The 21224-nt window shown below is 33.3% G+C and overlaps 1 protein-coding gene across 4 annotated transcripts in view; it reads left to right on the top strand.

Moving 5' to 3' along the window:
• Positions 1–20124, top strand: part of LOC143048696 (DNA-directed RNA polymerase III subunit RPC2-like) — a 38305-nt gene extending 18181 nt beyond the window's left edge. For all 4 annotated transcript variants that reach the window (XM_076222507.1, XM_076222509.1, XM_076222510.1 and 1 more), the window contains 18 exons: positions 120–230; positions 936–1025; positions 2678–2840; positions 3600–3753; positions 4202–4276; positions 4787–4885; positions 5612–5739; positions 7734–7819; positions 8135–8258; positions 9016–9174; positions 11515–11641; positions 12664–12807; positions 16091–16139; positions 16625–16642; positions 17422–17527; positions 17760–17856; positions 18816–19013; positions 19592–20124. In XM_076222507.1, coding sequence (XP_076078622.1) covers positions 120–230; positions 936–1025; positions 2678–2840; positions 3600–3753; positions 4202–4276; positions 4787–4885; positions 5612–5739; positions 7734–7819; positions 8135–8258; positions 9016–9174; positions 11515–11641; positions 12664–12807; positions 16091–16139; positions 16625–16642; positions 17422–17527; positions 17760–17856; positions 18816–19013; positions 19592–19814 — 2151 coding nt within the window. In that variant the 3' untranslated portion in view covers positions 19815–20124. The remainder of the gene's footprint in view (positions 1–119; positions 231–935; positions 1026–2677; positions 2841–3599; positions 3754–4201; positions 4277–4786; positions 4886–5611; positions 5740–7733; positions 7820–8134; positions 8259–9015; positions 9175–11514; positions 11642–12663; positions 12808–16090; positions 16140–16624; positions 16643–17421; positions 17528–17759; positions 17857–18815; positions 19014–19591) is intronic.
• The last annotated feature ends 1100 nt before the right edge of the window (positions 20125–21224 follow it).

Raw genomic sequence — 21224 nt, 5'->3', positions numbered from 1 at the left:
AACTGATTGTTTAATAAGATATCTAGTCATTCTTATACAAATATCTAGTTTTCCATTAATTTGTTGGGTTTTGGTATAAAACTGAAACTTAAAGATATTGAATTGTTATGTTTACATAGGGTAACTGGTCAATCAAGAGATTCAAAATGGACAGATCAGGTGTGACCCAAGTATTGTCCAGATTGTCGTACATATCAGCCTTAGGGATGATGACTAGAATATCCAGTCAGGTAAGTCTACAGCTCTTAACCATGAATGAATTAGCTAATAATTCTATAAATTTAATATATTATTTGGAGGGCAAATATTAATAGCTGTATGTTCAAACTAATGTACTTTCAGCAATGAAAGTTATCACCATGAAATTGTACAATCAATCATGTCATTTGGTCTCTTGTTCATTGCAATCATACCTGATTTTCTTATTTTTATGTTGACAGTCAATGGGAGATAACTCACAAATTAAACTGACATGGCAAATGGTTTCAATCATTTTTCAATTACATGTATAAACTTGGCATGATTTAGAAAAAGATATATTATAATTATTGACATTTCTATAGTTGTAGACCATTCATTGACAGGGGGTCACAAGCTTGCTGTTTCATGGACGTATACCTTTTACCTCAAATTCTATATGTTTACTCTATGTTTAATAACATGATCTGCATGGGATAGAAATCAACCTTATGCAAATGAATACCAATGCATTTGTTAACTCATTTTGGGTTAAACAAAATATCTATGCAAAATCTGTATTATTTGAAAATTGATGCAATATAAGAACCCAATAACAATAATCAACATTCATCCATTATTTGGTAATTGAATGTTCCAAAATCAATCAAAGTATTAGCAATGTATATCAGACGCAGATCATATGATATGTTTGAAGCTCTAAGTCTGGTCTTTAAATTTATTTATTGATTTAACAGTTTGAGAAGACGAGGAAAGTGAGTGGACCTAGATCTTTACAGCCATCTCAGTGGGGAATGTTATGTCCAAGTGATACTCCTGAAGGGGAGGTAATTATACATAGTAGGGGAATGTTATGTCCAAGTGATACTCCTGAAGGGGAGGTAATTATATATAATGGGGAATGTTATGTCCAAGTGATACTCCTGAAGGGGAGGTAATTATTTATAGTGGGGAACGTTATGTCCAAGTGATACTCCTGAAGGGGAGGTAATTATATATAATGGGGAATGTTATGTCCAAGTGATACTCCTGAAGGGGAGGTAATTATACATAGTGGGGAATGTTATGTCCAAGTGATACTCCTGAAGGGGAGGTAATTATATATAGTGGGGAATGTTATGTCCAAGTGATACTCCTGAAGGGGAGGTAATTATATATAATGGGGAATGTTATGTCCAAGTGATACTCCTGAAGGGGAGGTAATTATATATAGTGGGGAATGTTATGTCCAAGTGATACTCCTGAAGGGGAGGTAATTATACATAGTGGGGGAATGTTATGTCCAAGTGATACTCCTGAAGGGGAGGTAATTATATATAATGGGGAATGTTATGTCCAAGTGATACTCCTGAAGGGGAGGTAATTATACATAGTGGGGAACGTTATGTCCAAGTGATACTCTTGAAGGGGAGGTAATTATTTATAGTGGGGAACGTTATGTCCAAGTGATACTCCTGAAAGGGAGGTAATTATTTATAGTGGGGAATGTTATATGTCCAAGTGATACTCCTGAAGGGGAGGTAATTATACATAGTGGGGAATGTTATGTCCAAGTGATACTCCTGAAGGGGAGGTAATTATTTATAGTGGGGAATGTTATATGTCCAAGTGATACTCCTGAAGGGGAGGTAATTATACATAGTGGGGAATGTTATGTCCAAGTGATACTCCTGAAGGGGAGGTAATTATACATAGTGGGGAACGTTATGTCCAAGTGATACTCCTGAAGGGGATGTAATTATTTATAGTGGGGAACGTTATGTCCAAGTGTTACTCCTGAAGGGGAGGTAATTATTTATAGTGGGGAACGTTATGTCCAAGTGTTACTCCTGAAGGGGAGGTAATTATTTATAGTGGGGAACGTTATGTCCAAGTGATACTCCTGAAGGGGAGGTAATAATATATAGTCGGGGAATGTAAGAAGAGGAAACCTAGCAATGACAATAAGAATATATCAAACCAATAGGTTTAAAAAGATGGATTCATTATTATTTATTGTAATCTTCTTTTCATGGAGGACATGTTAAGGGTGAACAACAAATTTCAGTGGTCAACAAATTCAAAAATATATGTTTCTATATGTAATTTTATCAATTCATAAACATGTAGCTTCTGAAATATATGAATATAATGAAACAAAAACAGATAATATTGTAGGAATGATAGAAATCAACAGCAAAGAAAAAAGACATGTGAGAAGATAACAAAAATGATGTGATCAAATAGAAACATCATACTCACAAACGTACCTTTAAATGTATATTTTTAACTTTGTGTCATTGGCTGCTATCTTATTTACACAAAAGCCTAACACCTTTGAGTGATATAAAATGCTTCTGATCTTTTTGTGTAATTCCATTATGAGATATTTTTTTACAGTATGTAAAGTGAGATCACTTTTTAGTATGTTAGTAATAGTTATTTAATTTACTTCTAGTTTGTTTTAAATTTTTATACAGCAAACTTTCTATTACTTCAGGCTTGTGGTTTAGTGAAAAATTTGGCATTGATGACCCATATAACGACAGATTTAGAGGAAGCCCCTATAGTTAGACTGGCCTTTAACCTGGGTGTGGAGGATATACAGCTCCTGAGTGGAGAAGAAATGACCAGCTCGGAAGTTTACATTGTCTTTCTAAATGGTTAGTGGTTGTTACATTATTTAAGCCTTAAAGATATATTTGACAATTGAAAGCTTTTAAATAATCAGACATTTTATATCAAACACACATGTACTTTAAACAAAGGAATCATGATTTATAGCACACATCAAATGTATTATAATTATTTTTCCACCAGTTGATTTATTTTTGTACATGTATTCATATGATGAAGACATACGGTAATCTTTATATCAGTTTAATTGAGGTCTGAATCTGTCATGTCAGTAACTGCCAGTATCATTGAAATTTTGCAAAGTTTCTTTTGTTACCAATTCTGACATCAAACCCAGACATCTTTTAAACTGAGTTTTACTGTGTATATTGCTGTGTGTTTCCTAATTTTACATTGGCTACAGATATAGAGAGGGTTGAAACAAGTTAAGCCCTGCCTCATTTTTACCCTTTTCCCAAGTCGGGAGCCTCTGGTCTTTGTTAGTCTTGTATGTTTTTTTTTTATTTCAGTTCATTTAATATACGATTTGAAGTTAAGAATGACATCCATTTTTAGAGAACTGGTGCACATTTTTGTTTGGTGGCAGGCTGAGGCAGTCTCCAGGTGCAGGATTTTCTTGCTGCATTGAGGACCCATTGGTGCCCCTGGGCTGTTTTCTGCACTTTGGCTGGGTTGTTGTCTCTTTGACATATTCCCCATTTCCCTTCTCAATTTTATTGGTAGCATATTTCCTTGAAAAATAATAATTAGACCATATATAATTATATATCTGTGTTTATTTACAGGAAATATACTTGGAGTTGTGAGAAACTATAACAAACTGGTAAAAACAATTAGACAGATGAGAAGAGCTGGATTTATTAATGAGTTTGTGTCAGTGTGTTGTAATCATAGTCATAAATGTGTATATATATCAACTGATGGTGGTCGTTTGTGTAGGTGAGTATCTAGTAATACATTGATATATCTTAATATATTTCAAAAGTGGTCAGGCACATGTATATGTGGTGTGGTCACACTCGCCTCTCTAAATCCACTACCCCTTTTAATCTAAATCAGTGATTAACAAACTGTGCATTGAAGACCCATTGGTGGCCTTCGGCTGCTGTTTGCTCTATGGTCGGGTTGTTGTCTCTTTGACACATTCCCCATTTCCATTCTCAATTTTATTTTATACATATAAAATGTACAGTCTTTGCAAATTAAAGCACAATTTAACAAGGATAGAAAGTAAAGAGACTTGATCTCTATAATTAAAGATAATTTTCAGTTTTAACTGACCACTTGTCCTAGATATTATTCCAATTTAAAAACATGACAAAGTTAATTGAAGAATGTTGTGATACTGAACATATAAGCCATTAATAACATTGACTATAAATTTCAGACCTTATATAATAGTAAAGAATAGAAGACCTCTGGTTCAAGATAAACATATACAGGAATTAAGTCAGGGATTCAGGTAGGAATTTTATTTGATGACCATATACATTTAAAATCATTAACTTAGAATTAATAAGTGGTTTGGTAGAAGAATAACGTCAGTAATTCAGGTTTGTTTGTGATTGTATAGACAAAGACAGGAGTAAAGTCTTATATTCCAGTAGCATTTATCGTTTTATCTTGTAAAGAGATACAAAAAAGTTGAGTCTAAGATACAAGATAAAAAAAACTGCAACAGTAAAGTCAAGTTATCATACAGGCATTTGACCAGATACAGTAATTCAAACTATATCTAACTGTTATACTGATAGAATAGAAAAACTTTTACCTTTACATACAGTAATTAAAAATCTTTATCAACCAAAAATACATTTCAAGTCTCAATACCTTTTTATGCTACAAACATTAACACATGCTACTTGTTATTTTGAATTCTATGAAATATGTGCATTTTGTATTCACAATTATTTATTTCTGGTATGCAATGAATCAAACTAAAACAGAATCATAATTTTGTTTTCTTTGACAGGAGTTTTGATGATTTTCTGAAGGAAGGTTTAGTGGAATATTTAGATGTCAATGAAGAAAATGATTGTATGATAGCTTTGTATGAATCTCAGATCAACAGGTAGGAATTATGTTAAGGAAAGAATGTTTACATATAAATTACATGATCTAGTAACAATACCACTTGATAAATCACATTTTTATCTTTTATAAGTTTAGGCTGTTTAAAAATCCTGACAGGATTATTGAAAGCTTTATAAGATCCTGTATAAACTGTTAACTTAATTGCTGAACAAAACTTGCTCACAGCTACAAAACCTAACTCTAAGTAGTCAGTTTTAGAACACTGACTTTGAGAGCAATAGAAATTTTGCTTTTAATTCTTTTCTATAAAACTTGAGGTTCATACCTCAGCATCTGGAAGGTCTTCATCAAAGTTTTGTCAATTGTTTTGAACTTTACATGCAAGGGTTTTTTATGTGGAGCAGTATCTGCTTATTCTACCATAGTGCTAAGATCTTCCCAGGTATTGGTAGGGTTCAGTCATTGGTTATTCTATGTTGTGTTTTTCTTGCCATGCTGTTGTTAGTTTGTCTTTAATTACAAATGTGTATGTCCCTTTGGTTTCTATTTCCTCTCTTTTGAATATGGCATTCTAATAATTCAGATTCAAAATTTCTTTTAAAACTAAAGTGATTTGTTCTGTAGTTGGAGTTAATATTATACCTGACATGAGATGATGTTTGTCAAACAAAAACATATGCTATATAAAAACATTAACCAGTTGAGCCATGTAGGCGTCATGAATTAATTCATTGATGAACATTTATAAGTTTGTGTGTTTTAGTGATACAACTCATCTAGAGATAGAACCCTTCACAATACTGGGAGTGTGTGCTGGACTAATACCCTATCCTCATCATAACCAGTCACCTAGGAATACATATCAGTGTGCCATGGGGAAACAGGCTATGGGTATGTTACAATTCAACCAATCAAAATATTGGAAGTTTGTGATGGGCTGTTTCAATGAATTGCAGTAAAGCTAGTTGCTGGTACTAATGTTTTATGTTAACTTATCTATTAAGCACCCTTATATGGAAATTACAGCAGTTCACATTAAAAAAAAGTAGTTTATATAACTGAAAACAGGGGTATTAATTATAATATTTCACACACCAGGGCCGTAACTACATTGAGGCAAATGAGGCAAATGCCTCATGTTTTAAATTTCCAAAAAAAAAAAAGATTGTTTCATATGATTGTCTTCATATCAAATTGTTTTCACTGAAGTGTCTTGCAAGAAGCAAGTTCTCTTCACTCTCTGATGTCGCTCCTGCATATTTTTCGTAATCCATGTTTCTATTTTACTTTTAGTTTTCAGAGTTGATGGTCTATTGTTTGTACTTCTGTGTCCCGGTTTTGTCTTTTGTTCATTTATTGTCCTGCTTAATGACTAGTCTGAGTGTTGATTTTCATTTGTAAACGTGTCACACTGTGTAATGTTGCATGTCCACCGGTGTCCAGGCATTATGTGAGAAAATATTTTAAGAATCTACGATGCTACTGGACACAGATAAAAGTGGTCGTTTCTGCATGGAGAATTGAACTTGATATCAAAGAATACGAAACTGTCTTTCTTGTATATAAAACCATACCCAATGGATTGCAAAATTAGATATTTTCTGTAGGTGAGATATGCACAGACGTGATAGATATCTATTATAGATATGGAAAATTGAATATCTTAATAAAAAAAAAAAAAAAAATGTATCATATACCCAAGCGCCTGTGGATAAAACTAGATAGCTGACATGGTTTAAATTAAAGTAAGACCACCAAATTCCCGGTATCAAATCATTTGTTGAAAAAAACGTCAATGTATTGCCATATGACCTAATTTACATTCAAGGGTTAAATTTGCATTAAGTCGTGTTCAGACCCTTTAACATATGAAGTACACGTGCACGGGAGCTAATCGCACACAATGTCAATGTATAGAAAAAACACAAATGATCAATGGTCAAAGTTTTTATTCCTGTTCTTCATCTTGCTGGAGGGTCTTCAATAATGAAAGAATCATAAATACCGTAAAACGAGGTCATGCATGATATGGTCCCTAGTGTCGACTTGAGCAGTACTAGTATTTAACGTATATTACTGCACTAATGACTGTCACTATATTTAAATCTAGTCATAAAAAATCTCTCAAGTCAGCACAATACAAGACCAGAACAGACAGACAGATCCGGTATAAATGATTATGAGAATTACGATTTTTGCTTTATTCTTCATATCGGTCTTTTAATGTTTTGAATTTCCCTAAAACTTTAAAGTCTTAAATATCAATGAATCTATGTGTTTGCTTTGAGACCAGAATATTGTCAAAAAAATAGCTAAAAATGATTTGCGTTTCTATGTAAGAAAGAGTCCGGGAAATGCTCAGAATGCACGATTTTGCGTTATTTTTCTCAGAGCTTTAAGCGGCCCCCAGACCCCTCGCCAAAAAATTTTCGCCTCGCTACTCTCGGCGAATATATTTTGCCTCAGTATTAAAAAGGGCTAGTTACGGCCCTGCACACTCAGAAATCTCTAACTGCTCTTGACAAAAGAAATTCAAAGGACCAGTTATTTTATTGTAATAAATATTGCATAGTGAGTTTTCAACACTGCAAGGAGCAAAAGCTCTCACCTAACTGCAATTTTAAGATTGTCTAAGAGCACCATTTTAATTCTTTACTTGATGATGGTCATGCTACACACAGATACACGGTAATATTGACAATTCCCTGACAAGATTTGTATTGTTAAAAATTAAAGAAAATATGAATGATAAAATTGCATACCCACGGGATTGACCTGTAAATTATGTTACAAAGAGGCCTTTATACACTCAATTAGCATATTATTTATGATGAATTAAAATTTAAAAAAGAATAAGATTTATATATGTTTTTTTATTTTGACAGGAACCATAGGTTATAATCAGAGAAATAGAATTGATACATTATTATACCTACTGTGTTATCCACAGGCACCACTTGTCAAATCTAAGGTAAGATTACAATGGATACAATATACAGGGTCCTCCCTGGCTCAGGGGTTTGATCTACCGGGACTGGTTGATTTCTGTTAGGTTCTAGGGGCTTCGGTGGCCATGTGGTCTAATTCTGTAGTTCTACTAATGTAATCACTAGTTGGTCAACACTAAGGTTGTGAGTTCGAAAGCTGCTCTGACATGCAGGTGCACTTGACTCCAATCTGTTTTACCAGATGATATTTTTGTGACATATTTTTTAGCTACTACATAGATGAATACAAATTAACATTCTAAAGACAAACATTTTAATTGGCCTCCTCTCTGTTTCAGACCATAGAAATGATAAACTTTGACAAGTTACCAGCAGGAATCAATGCTACAGTAGCTGTAATGAGTTATAGTGGATATGATATTGAAGATGCTCTTATTCTTAACAAAGCCTCTGTTGATAGAGGTAAGTGCAATCACGCCTGTCATTGTGGTAATAAATTCCAAGGGAGACTACTTAATTGTTTTATATTGCATAGAATGTAATAATATCATAGAAATGTTCACATAGATTAATTTATGATAAATGCTTAATGTCCTGTGGCAAATAGTGAAGGCATTTTCAGTACAAAACATGCATTATGATATGATTATGAAACCTGCTTTGTTAAAGACCTACATAGTGAGCCAAATTTTATAAACATGCTGGCTCAAATATATCAGACATGTCACCATACCCAGACACTATATTCTGACTAAGCTGACTTAAAATAAGATATGCTAGGGGTTTCAGAAATATAGATTCCACCACTGTAACAATTGTGCTAAGATATTTCTCCACTCTCGACAGTTAATTCTTAATATGTTTTTAAATAATTAAAATTTAATGGTTGAGAGCAAAAAAATATATCGTGATATATAAGTTTATAGTGTTGGAATCTGTGTCTCTAATGATTTTTATCCTTCCTTTTCAAAGATTTTCAGAAAACTGTGTTCATTATACGTGACGTCATCAAGCATGGTTGCCTTCTTGACGTCACAATAGGAAAATACAGAAGAAACAAAGAAATTTTGAAGTCAACAGATGGAGTGAGGGGAAATATTTTTCTTGCACAGATCAAGAAATGTGAAAATGGCACAAAAATTAGATGAAATAAGAAACATATTTATTTATAGCTGATATTTATCATATATTATATATACATTTACATATAAAATCCTAGGTTTTGGTAGATGTTTGGTTTACAGAAAACAGTCAGTTGTATTGAAGAGGTATGCTAATGACACGTTTGATAAAGTAATGGGTCCAATGTTAGATGCTACAACACATAAACAGATCTGGAAACATGAACCACTAGATTCAGATGGTATTGGTGCTCCAGGTTGGTATATCATTCCTGTGTTGGATATACATATAGATTCTACCACTGCATCAAGTGTGATATAATAGTTATCACATTGAGGCAGTTAAATTTTCAAATTTAAAAAGTGAGGCTGGCCATGCATTTTAAATCTATACTATTAAACGAGAAGACCTCATTTTGGGTGTCTTTTCTCTTCCTTCCACAATAAATCAATCATCATGCCTCTGTGTCATATAGGTAACATGCATAGTCGCATTTGTCATCCATTCTTATGATTATTCAGATTGAGTTATTTTGGGAGAAAATCGACAAAAAAGGAGTCCGGATATGATTCCGTCATCGGACTGACTTTTAGTCATAGCTAAGACTTCCGGTTTTAAAGATGCACAAATACAACCAGTCGTATGATAGATAACAAAAATGAAAAATAAATAAGCCAATCAGAGCGTTCTCCATATGGTGTTTAGATCGCAAGAACCACAACTATTATACCTCCTTATAGAGGACAATTATTTTTCGCGTGTATACTACTTTAATATATAGAGACTCTCTGTATTCTGTCTACTGTTTTCTTTGAAATATTTACTATTTAAGAGGTCATACCAGTTGTATATATATTAAAATAAGAAAAACATTTGACACAAGTACAACCAATCGTATGATGGATAACAAAAATGGGGAAAAAATAAGCCATTCAGGGCGTTCTCAATATCATGGTGTTTAGATCGCAAGAATCACAACTATTATATCTCCTTAGAGAGGACAATTATTTTTCGCGTTTCATATCATGGTGGTTAGATCGCAAGAACCACAACTATTATACCTCCTTAGAGAAGACAATTATTTATCGCGTTTATCTACATGTAAACTACGATTATACTACTTTAATATATAGAGACTGTCTATATTCTGTCAGGGACTTTCTATGTTAGTATGTTAGTATGTTAGTATAGAAAGTCGGCCCTGATTCTGTCTACTGTTTTCTTTGAAATTTTTACTATTTAAGGGGGTCATACCACTTGCATATATATTAAAATAAATAAAACATGCTCAACTTCATCTAAAACTACCTCGCCCAAAAACTTTAACCTGCAGCGGGACAGACACGGACGGACGAACGAACGAACGGATGTACAGTCTAGAAAACATAATGCTCATAAATGGGGCATAACAATTTATTGTTGAAAGGGAAAATAGTGATTTGGCAAAAATGAAAGAGAGATTAGAAGTAGGCAGGACCTTTTTCGGGGTGTCGGGATCGGGTGTTTTTAAGCTCGTGGTTTGGGGATTGATCCTTATGGGATCCGGGAATATATTTTTCGATTTCGGGATATGCATTTCTTTAAATTCTGCATCTCATGATTTCATGGTTTTAATCCCGGGATTTCGGGATCAGGACCCGTCCGACCACCCCTCAAATTAGCCTTATTCATTTATACATGATTCATATCCTACCATTGGCATGTTAATAAGGCTCTCAAAAGAAAAAGAAAACACTGATGGATTTTCCTAGAAGCATATTTTATTAGACTAATAATGGTCTATATATAAGCAGTTACATTTATTTCATGTTTGAAACGGTGCAAATTGTTAATTTGATTTGACCTTTACCAAAAGAAGCATTGTAGCAAAGGAGAAGAATAATTGTGGTCTGAGGCCAGACACACAAAAATAATTGAATTTAACAGAAAGGAAACAAATATCCAACTTTGGAAAAAGGGAGAGGGCTTTTGATACCTTTTATGAAATTCTCCATACATAATATCTTTTACCAAAAATCATCCTCCAACATTCTACAAGCTGTATATGCCTGCGATTTCGCGGGTGTGTTCTAGTATTTATAATTTAACTGTTGAGAGTGGATAAATATTGTATTACACAAGATTTGGTTGTTGAATCTGTCTCTTTAATGATTTTAAAACAATATGCAGACAAAATTATTTGTTCTTTTCAAAATATCTGCAAAAAAATGTGTTCTTTCTATGTGAAGTTACAGGCATGGTCGCCTTTTTCATGCCGTTACAATAGGAAATTCATAGGAAAGCAAGAAATTCAAAGTAATAATTGAATTTTGACCAATGAAGAACTGAGATCAAACGAACCACACTTTGATTAAATATTTTCCTACAAAAGTTATTGTCATGATTCAATCAAACTTGTACTTATTCAAAGTTTAACTTTGTCCTCTGTATTGATAAAAAAAAAGAAATTCTTTCTGAATAAAGCTTTTAGAGACTAAGTATTCTGGCAAGTCCATATTTCTTGTTTGAAAGAGGTAAACTGTAACACATTGTATTTTTATCGAATTATTAATTGATTGAATGATTATTGCCTGTTTAATGTATTTTATGTTTGTAGGTGAGAGAATAGACAACAGACAAGTTCTTGTAAACAAAGCCGTCCCTGCTGTCACTGTCAGTCCATTATCAACAACTGCTGGCCCCCCTCAACCCAGACAAGTAGACTATAGAGATGTCCCAATAATGTAAGTATGTTGGCTGGACCACCTCAACCTAGACAAGTGGACTATAGGGATGTCCCAATAATGTAAGTTTGTTGGCTGGACCCCCTCAACCTAGACACGTAGACTATAAGGATGTGCCAAAAATGTAAGTTTGTTGGCTGGACCCCCAGACAAGTGGACTATAGGAATGTCCCAATAATGTAAGTTTGTTGGCTGGACCCCCTCAACCTAGACAAGTGGGCTATAGGGATGTCCCAATAATGTAAGTCTGTTGGCTGGACCACCTCAACCTAGACAAGTGGACTATAGGGATGTCCCAATAATGTAAGTATGTTGGCTGAACCCTCTCAACCTAGACAAGTGGACTATAGGGATGTCCCAATAATGTAAGTATGTTGGCTGGACCCTCTCAACCTAGACAAGTGGACTATAGGGAGATCCCAATGATGTAAGTATGTTAGCTGGACCCCCTCAACCTAGACAAGTGGACTATAGGGATGCCCCAATAATGTAAGTGTTTTGACTGGACCTCCTCACTGAATGGAATGAAAAAGGGAATAAATGTCAATGAGATTGTACTAAAAAAAATGCGGGAGTTTCGCTGCATTGAAGACCCACTGGTGGCCTTTGGCTATTGTCTGCTCTATGGTCCAGTTGTTGTCTCTTTTACACATTCTCAATTTCCATTCTCAATTTAATGCTTTATAAAATAGAAATCTAGATGTTTTCAAAAAGTATTGAATATCATCAACAACAAAGGCATACTATTTTGTAATGTTATCTTTCAAACAAAATTGCAGATTGATTTAAATTCAATATCAATATCCACAAAAAAAAATGTATTTCCAATAACATCAAAGATCCAAAACTTAGTTGATTTGTTTTGAAAAATTTTGGCAGCTGAAGGCCAGAATATGTAGAAAAAAGCATTCAAGGTCATAGTCTCTTTAGGAATTATCATACATAGTATACTGAATCATATTAAATGTTTATGTTCTAAGGGAGATAACTAACAATGCTAGACTTTATTTGAATTTTTCTAGGTATAAAGGAATAGAACCATCATATATAGAAAAGGTTATGATTTCTTCTAACACGGAGGAGTCGTTCCTCATAAAAATGTTGTTACGTCAGACAAGGAGACCAGAAATAGGGGATAAATTTAGCAGTAGACATGGACAGAAAGGGTAAGATTAAATATAGATGTGTTTATTCCTATAAATTTTAATTTGTTTGCAAAATACAGGATGTTTTAAATTGATCATGTAAAACTATACTTACTTACTCTGTAAATAATTTTTATGCAGTTAAGCTGCATTATGCGAGCACCCTAGATTTGTGTTCTACCCAATAAATCCTGAAATACTTGCCATTGTTATTATCTAGCTTGTTACAATGTTATATATAACTAATTGAACACTTTTTTAATACTTTTTATTCTGGATTACATAAAAAATGACCAGAAAAACCTTAAATGATCGTCGATTTATCCAAAAGTTTTAAAGTTACACATAGGAAATAGTGCTTATTAAAAATCCTTGTGTAGTTCATTATGACTTGTGCTTTTAGCTAAGATGTCAAAGAACAATTGTATGAAATATCTAATCGCCGAAAATCTCTTAAGAAAAGCAGTTTAGATTTCCCAAATGACAAAAGTCGTAGGAATATTGTTTGTCATCAATACGTAGTACAACTACGTCAGTAGTCTATTATATAATTCAACTGTTCATGCTGTTGGCGGCAATTTCAAATTATAAAAAGAAATTTTCGTAGCTTTTCAATTTGAAGGCAGGTGTGCAAATTAGCGGTGGTCCGATACCTTCCACTTTTGCAATCGGAATTTCGACTAGGATAGTTGGTTTCTAGCTACGCCTGACGTAGTCGCCTTACTAAGAAATTACTTTGCAAACCTTTTCACCATGTTCACCAAAGTCTCCAATTAAACGAGCTAAAAACTTATTTTTATCATTATTGTTCATGACGGCGATGTATATTTTGTTCAACCGCTAGCTTTATACAGAAAATCGCCGACAAATATTGTATAAATTCGAGTAAAATCGTATCTGATTGACAAAAACAACATTGTAAACACATAACAATGGCGGCCGTGAAGACAAAATTTTACAAAATCGGATCTGATTCCGGAAGCGGATAAGGGTAATTCCGGGTTTGACGATCATTTACAAAATAAATCCAAGCAGATGAAAAAATACATCTATGCATGGTAAATGAATATAAACACTAGTATTGTAAACCAAAAGATATATGTAAAATAAAGAAAAAGCAGAAAAATATTTTATTCAGAAACTAAAAATTGTTTTTTGATAAATTTTAATTTAAAAATCCAATACAACGTGACAGCTGGGAACAGTATATCTAACAATATACATGTTCATGGTCACACTCTAAAAATTTTTTATAAATGATAAATGATGATAATGCATGTGAGATGCTTTTAAAGTGTAAACATATTACTGCAATTTCGAGGGGTTATTTGTTTTTTTCTCAATTTTGAAGGGTCAATTAAAGTAGCTGAAAGTTTCATTCTTTATTTTCACAAATAATGCAACTATATTATATATACCTTAATGTAAGTAAATCATATGATATATAGGTGGCTTTCTTTGGGCCACTCTACCACCTCCTGTTTGATAACTTGGAAACGGTCGAGCTCCCCACCCCTAAACCATATGAGGGGCAGATCCAGGATTTTAGGCTAGGAGGGGCGCAAACTTAAATTTTCGCCGAGCAGAGCAAGGCTAAAAAAAATTGAGGTAAAATTATCGGAATTTTCTTTATTAAACTGAGAACAACCCATGCTTTGCAAATTTAAGGGGGGTGCAAGCCCGCAACCCTCCCCCGTCTGAATCCGCCCCTGCATATATTCAAGTATAGGACAATATATTAAATAAAAAATGAAATATAGGGGGAGTCCCTGGAGTTACCCCACCCCCTCCTGTTTGAGAACTTGGAAACGGTCGAGATCCACACCCCTTAACCATATATATTCATGCTTGTGACAATATGAAAAATCAAATGAAATATAGGAAGAGTCGCTAGGGGTCACCCCACCCCTCCTGTATTAGAATTTAAAAATGGTCGAGATCCCCATCCCTAAACCATATATATTCATGTATGGGACAATATAACAAATCAGATGAAAGATAGGGTGAGTCCCTGAGGTCACTGTTCACCCTCCTGTTTGAGAACTTGGAAATGGTCAAGATCCTTACCCCTAAACCATATATACTCATGTATGGGACAATATAACAAATCAAATGAAATATAAGGGAAGTCCCTGTGGTCATCCCAACCCTTCTGTTTGAGAACTTGGAAACGGTCTAGATCCCCACACCGAAACAATATATATTCATGTATGGATCAATATAACTAAATAAATGAAATATAGGGGGAGTCCCTTGGGTCACCCTACCCTTCCTGTTTGAGAACTTGGAAACCAATGAGATCTCCACCCCTAAACCATATATATTCATGTATGGCACAATATAACAAATAAAATGAAATGTGGGGGAAGTCCCTAGGGTCACCCTACCCCCAGTGGCGGATCCAGAAATTTTCACAAGTGGGGCCCACTGACTGACCTAAGAGGGGCCCGCTCCAGTCATGCTTCAGTGATTCCCTATATAAGCAACCAAATTTTTTTCCCAAAAAGAGGGGGCTGGGCATCCTGCCCCCTAATTCCTCTTCCTAGCCCTACCTGTTTGAGAACTTGAAAAACGTTGAGATCCCCACCCCTAAATTATATATATTCATATGTATGGGACAAAATAACAAATCATTTACATTTACTATGGGCAAGTCAGTCATACCTCATCTTTGATCCCTGTTGTAGTGAACATTTGTCTGATTCGTGTCTCATAACTTTTGTACTATAGAACACAAACTCAGTTTTCTTTCTAGGGAAACCAGTCCATTCATACTATTACATGTTCATACTACGTCAAATTGAACTTCTAACCAAGGTTAACTGCCAAGTAGAACAACTGCAATCATTGGGAACTTGTACCACTGCAGACTCACCATAAAACATATACATTGATATATGCATTGCTTTTGAAACCTTGATAACATATAAATTATTTGCCTTAATAAATAAATCATTAGAAAACATGAATGTACTATATATGAATGTTAAATGTTGAGGCAACATTGCCACAGTTTTCATAATTACGGTTGCCTTGGTTTTTGGTTAACTGCCTTCAGCGCTTACAGCGCTTTGATTATTGAATATTGTCAATTGCACATATCGTTTTGGAATAATATAAATGAACAGAGCATATTTATACATGTTTGAAAGAAAACTATTCTAAAACTTTATTACTATTTCCACATTCCTGCAACATTTTGTTCTCAATCAACTGATGGTAACATATACTTTTTCTGACCTATTGTAAACTGTGAAATTTAAAATTATTATTTAGTGTTAATGTCTTTTTCTATGATTTAAAGGGTGTGTGGACTGATAGTGCCACAAGAAGACATGCCATTCACTGACCTGGTAGGTACTAAAACCATAAGTTTATTGGTCAATTCTATTTCAACTTCATCAAGCTGTATTACATAAAAATTGTGTGTTGAAATCAAAACTGCTCAGGGAAACTAAGATAAATCTGAAGAAAGTTGTGTTATTTTAGCAATATTAAGTTAAAAACTTTAAAAATTTGGTGACTAGTTCAGATAAAATATTATTTAAACAAACCAAGAATGAAAACAGTGAATACAAAATGACTGACATAGGTGTTAGTAAATCCAGATTTTATAATAGATAACTTGTTCAGAAAGAATACAAACATACAACTTAAGGTGGTATGGGAGTCTAAAATCGAAATGATAGAATTTGTTCATACTTTGATCAAAGGAGATGTAGGATATTTGTCAATTTTAAATATATAAAAACATCATGGGATGTTATATGATAAGAACTTGGTTTTTGCTTTATTTTTCCTTACCCCAAACTAAAATATAATTTGTTTTATTTTGTAGGGAATATGTCCAGACATTGTAAGTTTAAATGTTAAGACTTATGTAGTAGTTGATATGTTTTATCAAATATCCTGCTTGACATAATTGACTTACAATTACATTTATGTAAAATTTTCCATTCATGTTTTATAAAAATGAATAGTTGAGGAAGTAATTTGATGTACATTGAAAAACATTCATCAGGAGGACATTTATATAGTTTCTCCCTTTTTTCCTGAAGATTTATATACAAAAACAGATGTATTTTTCTTGATGGGTGAATTTTTGTGCCCCTGACGTAGCAGAGGGGGCATTAAGTTTTACCCTCGTCTGTACGTAAAACCTGTCTGTACGTAAACCCAAAATTGGTTTCCGTTCTTTAACTTTGAGTTGTGTCACTCTAACAGTTCTAGAGTTATGCCCCTTTATAAACGGAAAAATTGAAAAATTGTTAGTTTCCATTCTCTAACTTGAGTTTGCCTCACCTAAATGTGATGAAAGCATTATACACAATGCTTATTACCACAAAACACAGATCATATTTGAATTTTGGTGGTTTCACTTTAACCGTTCTAGGGTTATGCCCCTTTATAAATCGAAATTTTGCAAAAATTTTAGCTTCCTTCTGTTACATAGGTTTGTCCCAACCAAACATTATCAGACTTATACACAATACTTTTACTACAAAACTCAGATCAAGTACAAATTTGGGTAGCATCACTTGTATTGTTCTTGAGTTATGTCCCTTTATAATATTGTATTCAAGCGGGGCATCATCTGTGTCCATAAATAATTGTAATATTGTATATGTATTGTAGATAATGAATCCCCATGGTTACCCCAGTAGAATGACAGTTGGTAAATTATTAGAATTGATGGGCAGCAAGGCTGGTGTTTTAGATGGAAAATTTCATGATGGCACAGGTTTGTCGATAATTATATAGGATCCAGTTTTGTCAAATGATAATTCACACATGTTATTTATCTACATTTAATTTTAAACCTATTTTATGTTCAACGTCAAGCGTGTAGGTTCAAAATCAGATTTTTGTCTGTGTTGTGAATATTCTACATTATACATAATATTATTTTATTTACATGTTTTGAACAGATAGATATATCAATTTTTTATCAATTTATCAATCCCTTCTTTCAGCCTTTGCTGGAGATAAAGTTGCCGATTTATCAGAAGATCTCGTCAGACATGGATTTAATTATCTTGGAAAGGATTATGTTACCTCTGGAATTACAGGGTAAGTGACAGATAAGATAAAAATTAAAATTAAAGTATTAGCTTTAATAAGTGTTGTACCAAAATGCTTATAATTATCTAGATCTCTGTCTTAAATTGGTTTAAGAAAAAGGTGACATAATTATCACAGATACAACATTTAGACAATCAGTGACTGGTCTCTATCCATCTTTTTTTAAGCAAGACTTACTTGAAATAAACATTTAAACGGGGACTCATTTCAATGAAATTGAACAACTGAAATTTATTATGTAATACTGAAACGTTCATGGCTTACAATTGTTTTTCTTATCAGATTTTTGTGAAAGGAGTCTTAGCGATATAAAAAATTATTATTAGGTCATTTCCTTATCATTGTATACCACAGATGGTTCATTATGTACCATATTTTGAGGAAAAAATATTTAGGCAAGGAGAATTAATTTCATAGTTTTTAAAATTTAAGATGTAGGAAATTTTAAACTCTGTAAATTCATCATTTCCTGTACCCATAAAATACACTTGAGGAAATTCGCCTGTCATGTTTTGGATTTTTTGTCCATTTGAATGCCTTAAAAAAATTGGCCCATTGACCCCCATTTTTCTTTTTATAAATCTTTTATATGTATAATGATAAGCCATCTGTAAAAGTCTTATAAAATTTTAATTATTTTTTAATAGTTTTTGAGAACTTTAACTTGTCGATTATAAAGCTATGAAAAGTCAAGAGAGAATATTTTCCTGCCAAAATTTCAATGGCTAATATCTCGAAAACAAGCACATTGACGTATATATTTTATTTGCTCTTTTGATTCCTTTATTAGTCCCCTATCAATATAAACTAGTGTTTTGAAAAACTTATTGTTTTGAAACTGAGAAGCGAACTCCCTTAAATCAGTATCCAGAAATGTTAAAGAATTCACGAAAGTCTTAATTTTGCTGTTGTATGAAAATATAGCCAATATTCTTTTAATTTTTCAGGGAGCCATTATCTGCCTATATTTTCTTTGGTCCTATTTATTACCAGAAATTAAAACACATGGTGATGGACAAAATGCATGCTCGATCTAAAGGTCCACGCGCTGTCCTGACACGTCAACCTACAGAGGGCAGGGCTAGAGATGGAGGATTACGTCTGGGGGAAATGGAAAGGGACTGTTTGATTGGTTATGGTGCTAGGTAAGTGTTGTCATGGCATCTAATTAAATCGACAGCAAATTGTTTTCATCTCAATGACATTTTTGTTCATGTTGAAAATGAAATGGATACAACTCTTGGTGATCTCTATATATAAAAACTTAAAACAATGTCAAGCAAATTAACAGATATATAGAACATTACAAAAATAGAAGTGTATAGCATAAAAAAATGCAAACTAAAATGTTTATGTCATTTGGACATCGTGTCAACTCAGTTTCAGATACATGTGAAATAATTGTTGTCAGTAACCAAGTTAGATTGTTTGTAGTAATATAAAAAAAATTCAAGTTCCTTGATGTAAAAAGCCCTAATCTATAATAGAACAAATTAGTTAAAAAAACATGCTATTCATCAACATTAGTATTTTTAAAATTCACCAGACAATATTCCATCCTCTGTACTAGTTTGCTTATCTGTTCAATTCTCTATTTCAGTATGTTATTGTTAGAAAGACTGATGATTTCTAGTGATTCTCTGTTTAATTCTCTATTTTCAGTATGTTATTGTTAGAAAGACTGATGATTTCTAGTGATTCTCTGTTTAATTCTCTATTTCAGTATGTTGTTGTTAGAAAGACTGATGATTTCTAGTGATTCTTTTGTGGTGGATGTGTGTGGACAGTGTGGATTACTTTGTTATTCTGGCTGGTGTCAGTATTGTAAATCATCAAGAAATGTATCCACGTTAAAAATGCCGTACGCATGTAAATTGTTATTCCAAGAACTACAATCGATGAATATAGTACCAAGACTGTCTCTGAAGAGATACAATGAGGTGTAGCTAAAAACCTGAGTAGTTTTTGTAACAGATTGTAATTACTTACGACAGGGATCAGATATCAGCTGGTGATTTTAGCATTGAAAGAAGGAAAACATGGTGAAAGAAAGCTATTCATGTTTGTGGTGATTAGATGAATTTCAACTCTGACGAGAACATCTGAGGAGCAGAATTAAAAGGATTTTTTATGACAAAAGCAATTATGAATTGCTTGTTAAAAAAAAATCCATTGTTTTGAGAGACTTTTGCATCTAAACAGATCAGGTTAACATATATTTTGTTATGGATGATAAAATTAAAGAGAATTTTGTTATAGCAGTCTTTTAACAATCCAGTATAAAAAACCTCCTAAATTATAAGGAACAGTAGTTTGTACCAATGTTCTAATCTCAGAAAGCAATTAAGAAGATACAATTCAAAGTAAGTTTTACCCCACCAAATCTGTATGTTCCTGTTTCATGTCAGAAGCCTTAATGCAGTGGTAGTAGTTTGTTTCTATCTTGCATGTTTTTTTTTTGTTCATTATTTTGTACATAAATTAGGCTGTTAGTTTTCTTGGTTGAATTCTTTTAGATTTTCTCATTTCATGGACATTTTATAGCTGACTATGTAGTATGGGCTTTACTTATTATTGAAGGCCATTCATATACCTATAGTTGTTAATTTCTGTGTTATTTGGTCTGTGTTAGAGAGTTGTCTTCTTTTTATAAACACCAAACTGAAGGAATCAACATTAAATCCAAAAGGAGCAGTGTGTCAATAATGAGAACGTCTTCTGCTAGGTATGCATCATCCACCATGCGAATCCACACTGCGTCAAAACAACTATGCGGTATGGGCTATACTCATTGTTAAAGGCTGTCTGGTTACCTATAGTTGTTAATTTCTGTGTCATTTTGGTTTCTTGTGGACAGTTGTCTCATTGGCAATCATACCACATCTTCTTTTTTACAATCAGGAGTACGACACAATCGGTAAAAGTACATATCAGCATCTATTGTGCCAACGTTGTATCTTAGATCAAAGACAAGGAAAATATGTGGCTATTGAGTTAAGATACAGACACATTGTATCCGTCAATACTTCTTTTTGGTACCTATAAGGTAACAGAAGACAAAATAAAGACCTTCATCAGCAAACAACATTAGACATCCACTGTCAACATACCAAACTTTGATTTAGTACAAATAATTTTTTCCTCCAATAAATTCTCATTTTATAAAATTAGGACAAAAGCTAGAAATACACATAACTTTATTGTATTTCTTATCGTGATTTCCTTGATAGAGTTGCTGCTCACAAGAAAGCTATTAAACCAAGAGTTCCAAATGGTGAAGTTGAAGTGATAGTTCGTACATTTTACGAACACCATCACAAGTTGGTTGACCATTATGAAATATCTGTTTCACAGAT

Source organism: Mytilus galloprovincialis, chromosome 10 (genome assembly GCF_965363235.1).
Source record: "Mytilus galloprovincialis chromosome 10, xbMytGall1.hap1.1, whole genome shotgun sequence".
NCBI lineage: Eukaryota > Metazoa > Mollusca > Bivalvia > Mytilida > Mytilidae > Mytilus > Mytilus galloprovincialis.
The sequence above is the reverse complement of the archived record's forward strand: the minus strand, read 5'-3'. Positions and strand labels throughout refer to the sequence as shown.